Source organism: Symphalangus syndactylus, chromosome 24 (assembly GCF_028878055.3).
Source record: "Symphalangus syndactylus isolate Jambi chromosome 24, NHGRI_mSymSyn1-v2.1_pri, whole genome shotgun sequence".
Lineage (NCBI taxonomy): Eukaryota > Metazoa > Chordata > Mammalia > Primates > Hylobatidae > Symphalangus > Symphalangus syndactylus.
The window spans coordinates 53,485,230-53,491,229 of record NC_072446.2 but is presented as its reverse complement, the minus strand read 5'-3'; the positions used below and the strand labels follow the sequence as shown (position 1 = coordinate 53,491,229).

The 6,000-nt window shown below is 58.2% G+C and overlaps 1 protein-coding gene across 1 annotated transcript; it reads right to left on the bottom strand.

Moving 5' to 3' along the window:
* Positions 1 to 1,797: 1,797 nt before the first annotated feature.
* On the bottom strand, positions 1,798 to 5,307 carry FOXA2 (forkhead box A2). The gene is made up of 2 exons (XM_055265827.2): positions 4,805 to 5,307; positions 1,798 to 3,764 (listed from the first exon to the last, which is right to left on the bottom strand). Exons 1-2 carry the CDS (start codon positions 4,889 to 4,891, stop codon positions 2,460 to 2,462), a joined length of 1,392 nt encoding a protein of 463 aa, XP_055121802.1. The 5' UTR covers positions 4,892 to 5,307; the 3' UTR covers positions 1,798 to 2,459.
* Between the last annotated feature and the right edge of the window lie 693 nt (positions 5,308 to 6,000).

Below are 6,000 nucleotides of genomic sequence, written 5' to 3'. Positions count from 1 at the left end.
CCTGATTGCTGGCTGTGGCCTCCGGATCCCCCCCTCCCCAATTTCTCTTCCTTGTGTTCTTCGGGACAATGTGGCATGTTAAGAAAGGGATTTGGAGGCGGGAGGGGGGCAGTGGTAGGGGGGAGGCGGAGGCGATGCCAAACCCCCTCAAGCGGGTGGGAAGGCCAGGCTTGTTGGGGATGGCGGCGGGGTGGGGGATGGGGTGGCAGAGACCCCAGCAAGGTAGCACGCAAAGGCAGTCTCCAGGTCTGGGGCGTAGCTGGAACACTCCAGGTTAGGATGGTCAAGAAGCCCAAAGGTCTAGTCTTGAAAAAAGGAGCCTGAGCTTAGAAACCTGAGGCAAAAAGTCCTAACCTCCAGAGTGTTTTTATCTACCGCAAGCTAACTGCCTGCGAGAGTGGCTCCCAAGTCTGCCTGACCCGCGACGACACTGATCCTGCCCTTGCCCAACCAGCAGATGTCCTGGGCAAAACCAACACCAGACTCCCCTTTGCGCTCTCGGCCTTGGTTTTCACTGCCGTTGGCCGTCCTTTTAGGCCAGAGAGTCGTCTGGGGGCAGAGGGAGCATGGTGTACAAGAATTCACTCTGGGTTTTTTCGTTATACTTTTAGAGTCCTTGAAAGCTCACAAAATACCTGCATATCCCCTGGGCCCTGCAAACCTGGATTGCCAACCTTACCTAACTTACAAGAAGATTTGCAAGGGCCTTGAGTTTTGGAGGGAGATGGGGAGCAAATTTGCCGACAGTGGCATCTCCACTGCTATCATGGTCGATTGGCCAGACACCCCTTACCTCCTCCTCACTCCCAAATATACCCTATTTTTAAAAAACAGACTTGGATTATTACCCTAATTTATCCTTTCAAACCAATTCCAGGAGAAGGTCTTCTAAATGTTTCCCTACACCAAGTGTCTCGCCATTTCTGGGTTAGCAAGGTCTTTCTGTGTTAGCAAGTTCTGCCATGGTTGTGCACAATACCTGCTCCAGGGAGAAGAGTGGGAAAGGGTGGCGCCTGTATACAGAGGAGGCTGGAAGATCCAGGCAGAGTCCCAATTCCACCACTGTTCACAGTGGTGAACAGGCAAAGTGCTGCAACACAAATTTGCAAGTTTGATCCAGGCTCATTGACCTGAAGGGAGGCCCAAAGACAGAAGTACAGCAAAAACATGTGAAATCCAGGCTTCCCCCAAGAGAAGCAAGCTGTGCGGCCCAAGAGACCACAACAACAGGGCACATTCAAAGAGCCAAGGTGGAAAACTGTGATATGTGGAGAGTGATCTTCTACTGGCTTTAAAAATAAACCTGCTGGAATGGTCTGCCTGGGATCTGTGTATTTCATTGTGTGTAAAGTTAACCCCCAAATTCAAAAAGTAACCATAAACCACATGAGTTCCATTTAATAATGTGCTTGCCTTAGTGTTTAGGGGGACGTGTACTGGTATCTGCAAATTTGAAGTGGATTTAAATAAATAAGATGGATTGACCAATGGAGGTGAAGATAGATGGACAAGTATGTGATAAAGCAAATATAATGAAATGTTAATTGCAAAATCTCGGGAGCAGGTCCCTGTGTGCCTACTGTAAAATTCATTCAATGTTGGTATATCTGAAAATTTGAATAATAAAATGTTGAGAAAACAGCAACACTCCCTGGGCCAAAATAAAATACAACCTGCCACCAGTCAGGGTATCCCTCCCTCCTTCTTGAAATAATTTCCAAGCCTGTATATTTTTTAAGCCAAGTAAAGAAAAGAAAAATCTGGAAGAAAAGATTCAAGGGATAAAACCGGGTATAACACTTTAATATAGATTTGTGGAACTCTGGCCCTTGCAGCCAGAATACACATTTATAAGCCATAAATAAAGCACGCAGAAACCATAAATTAATCAGACCCGAGACCTGGATTTCACCGTGTCAAGATTGGGAATGCTTTTTTTTTTCTTTTTCTTGGTCATTTACAACAGACCCTTACATTATTATTTTTTTCCTGTTTTTAAACAATAGTACAACCCTCTGGTTCTGTTAAAACTACATGGTTTTACACCGAGTCACTCACAAAAGTTTTTTTTTTTTTTTTTAAAGTAAGACTTCCCTGCAGCAACAGCAATGGAGGAGAACAACAACAACAAAAAAATCAGAATCTGCAGGTGCTTGAAGAAGCAGGAGTCTACACAGTAGTGGAAATCGGAGGCTTTTTTTTTTTGACTTCATATTCTTTCCCGTTTTCCTCCTTATATAGAACGTGGGGTATTTGTGTGGCCCTCTGTTTGGGACGGAAGGGCTGCAGCGGGTGAAGGGAGACTGCTGTCTTGGGGGTGTTGGGGTGGGGGTGTTATGGATTTCTTCTCCCTTGCGTCTCTGCAACACCGTCTCCCCAAAGTCTCGACCCCCACTTGCTCTCTCACTTATCCTCGATCCGGGCTGCCAGAGTTAGCCGGGCCTGAAGCCGTCGTCTTCTTAAGAGGAGTTCATAATGGGCCGGGAGTACACCCCCTGGTAGTAGGAGGTATCTGCGGCCAGGGGCGAGGCGTCCAGGCCCGTTTTGTTCGTGACCGGGCCCATGGCCAAGCTGCCAGGCATGGGGGAACCGTAGCCGGGGTAGTGCATCACCTGTTCGTAGGCCTTGAGGTCCATTTTGTGGGGCTGGTGGTGGTGGTGGCTGTGGTGGTGCTGCTGCTCCGAGGACATGAGGTTGTTGATGGAGAACGGGTGGTTGAAGGCGTAGTGGTGCTCCGGCTTCAGGTGGGCCTCAGGCGGCAGGCCCGGGTGGTGGGGCGGGCCCAGCAGGTGGGCCGCGGCCTGCTGCTGCTGCCCGGGAGAGGGCGCCGGCTCTGGGGGGCTGAGCGCCGCAGCCGGCGTCCCCTTCAGCTCTCCCAGGCCCCCTCGCTTGTGCTCCTGGCACGGGGAGGCGCTCGAGTGAGGCGACTCGGTGCCCGCCGGAGTCTCGGAGGCCGGCCCGGCGGCCTCCCCAAGTTGAGCCTGCGAGGCCTGGGCCCCGGCGGCCGCCTTCTTGCCGCCGCCCGCGGCGCCTGCGGCCTCCTTCAGCGCCAGCTGCTTCTCGCACTTGAAGCGCTTCTGGCGGCGCAGGTAGCAGCCGTTCTCGAACATGTTGCCCGAGTCAGGGTGCAGGGTCCAGAAGGAGCCCTTGCCGGGCTTGTCGGGCGAGCGGGGCACCTTCAGGAAGCAGTCGTTGAAGGAGAGCGAGTGGCGGATGGAGTTCTGCCAGCGCTGCTGGTTCTGCCGGTAGAAGGGGAAGAGGTCCATGATCCACTGGTAGATCTCGCTCAGCGTCAGCATCTTGTTGGGGCTCTGCTGGATGGCCATGGTGATGAGCGAGATGTACGAGTAGGGCGGCTTTGCGTGCGTGTAGCTGCGCCGGTAGGTCTTGGGGTCGCGCGCGCGGCTCAGGCCCGCCTGCCCATACATGGGGCTCATGGAGTTCATGTTGGCGTAGGGGGCCAGGCCGCCCATGGCCCCGGCCGCCTGCCCCCCGAGCGGGCTCAGGCTGGGACTCAAGTGCGGCCCCATGCCCGCCACGCCGGCCGCCCCTGCCGAGCCGCCCATGCCTGCCATGGCGCCCGCGCCGGGGGACATGCCCGCCAGGGACGGGCTCATGCCAGCGCCCACGTACGACGACATGTTCATGGAGCCCGCGCTCATGTTGCCCGAGCCGCTGCCCATGGCGGCCGCCGACATGCTCATGTACGTGTTCATGCCGTTCATCCCCAGGCCGGCGTTCATGTTGCTCACGGAGGAGTAGCCCTGCGGACAGAGCCCCGGGAGGGAGGCGACAGCGTTAGCACCGCGGCTGGAGGGTGCCTAGACCTCCCACCCACTGCCCAGGCCTCCGCCTCCGGGGAGGCCTCCGGGGAGCCCGTTCCTCCCCTGTGGCCCAGTCTCGGGACTCCGAGTCTGTTTCATCCAGGGACAGTCATGATCGATGATCGCCCTTGGGAAGGTGGCGAGCGGATTGCTGCTTGGGCATGTGGCCCGTTTCTAGTCCTTCTCCACCTCGCCCAGATTCTAGAACAGGGGTCCCATGGAGTACTCCCAAGCCTGCACCCCAAATGCATTCCCCTATCCCAGAGTCTCCCCAAACTATCCTACCAGCATACTGAGCTGGCGCCGAGGCCCGAAGTCCCCGGACGCCACCTCTGGTCGCAGCAAGCAACCTGCGGGACACCGCACGGGGCGCCTCGGGCTGCCTCCAGCGAAGACTGTCCCGGGCCCCCTCTGTCCCATCTCCCTCCAGGGACCCCCCTCCCACGTCCCAGGGAAACTGAAAGGCAGTGACTGTGCGGAGTGCGGGGGCGGCCGGAGGCACTGAACCGGGCAATAGGGAAGGAACCGAGACCTGAACCACACGCAGCTGAGCTTTGCAGGCACAAACTTTCTTTCTCTTTGTCCACTAGTCTTTGACTCTGCCTCCACTTCAGCCCCCAACTCCTACCCATCTTCTCCTCCTCAGCTCCCCACCCCCTCGCCGGCCGACCTCCCACCCCTCCCCAGCCGCGCGCTGCCAAACATAACTCTGTTAGGATAGTGCGTGGCTCGGCCACGAAGAGGATTTGGAGGCGCCGCAAGTCAATATTTGATCACAAAGTTAATATTATCTCAAGGCTAACAGTGTGTCGTATAAAAAAGAGACCCATTTGATTCCAAGGAGGGCGGAAAAGGCGGCTGCCGAGAAAGGCTGGGGTTGTGGGGCGGGGTAGGGGGTGCCAGCGAGGGAAGCGGTCCTGAGGTTGGGGAAGGAGCGAGCGCCGCCGCTCCACTTCCCCCTGGAAAAGACTAGCGCTTACCTCGGGCTCTGCATAGTAGCTGCTCCAGTCGGACGGCTCGTGCCCTTCCATCTTCACCGCTCCCAGCATACTGGAAGCCGAGTGCATGGCAGTTTAAAATTTAACAGCCACAACAAACGACCAGCAATCACCCCCCACCCCCACCCTCTTTTAAAAAAAGTCAGCCAAGGCACCGTCCCCTCCTCCCTCCCTCTCTCGCGCTCCCTCTCCCTGGGCTCCACTCTCTCTCTCTCCCTGGGCAGGCCGGAGGCGGTAGTTGGAAGTGGGCGGGAGGTGGGGGGGGCGAGGAGCGGAGGAGGCCCAGGCCAGCGCCCCGCGGTAGGGAGCGCCCGCCGCCGCCGCGCTCACGGGCTGCCGGGTGGCGGCTGAGGTTGGCAGTGCCGAGCTGCCCCGAGGCGGCGGGAAGAGCGCGGCGCGGGGGCTGGTTGGGGGGTGGGGAGGAGGAGGAGGAGGAAGAAGGAGGAGGAGGAGGAGGAGGAGGAGGAGAAGGAGGAGGAGGAGGAGGTGTGGACCGCGGAGCGGACAAGTGCCGCAGTGACGTGGGCGGCTGGTGATATAGCGCGGCGCGCTGGCGCGGGCCTCCAATCCCCAGACCCGGGGCAGCCCATTTGAATAATCAGCTCACACCTAGGTGAGAGGGAGCCGCAGCCGGCGCTCCGCACCTGCCCCTCAGCCCCTGCCGCCCGCCCCGCTGCCGCGGCGCCCCGCACTCCTGGGCGGACAAGGGGAGCGGGCCAGGCGGGCGATCGGGCACGCGAGATCCCTGGTCGAGTCCCCTTTCCTCCCGGGTCCACGGCGAGTCCCCTGAGGAAGGAGGGACCTGGGAGGAGACCACCCTCGGGGGTGGCTCCGGCCTCCAGCCCCCGCCCCGTCCCATCGCGCCGGGCGCCCGGTGCGCCTGTCGGAGGGCGCGTCTGGCCTCCGTGCCCGGCAGATCCCTATGAAAGCCGGATTTATTTATGCCGGGTTTCTTCGCTCTCAGTGCTCTTTCTCTGTCAAAATAGCAAGCCCATGACAGCCAATTTGCAAAGCGCTGTCCTATTTAGAAAAACTATGTACACACCTTTAACTTGCCCGCCGCTGCTCCTGAGAGGCCCCTCCCTGTTACAGTTCAGACCCGGAACGGCCTCGGGAGACTCGCGGGGCGCACGGTCTGGCCGCCTCGGCTCTTCGCCTCCTCAGAGCCCTGCCGCCAG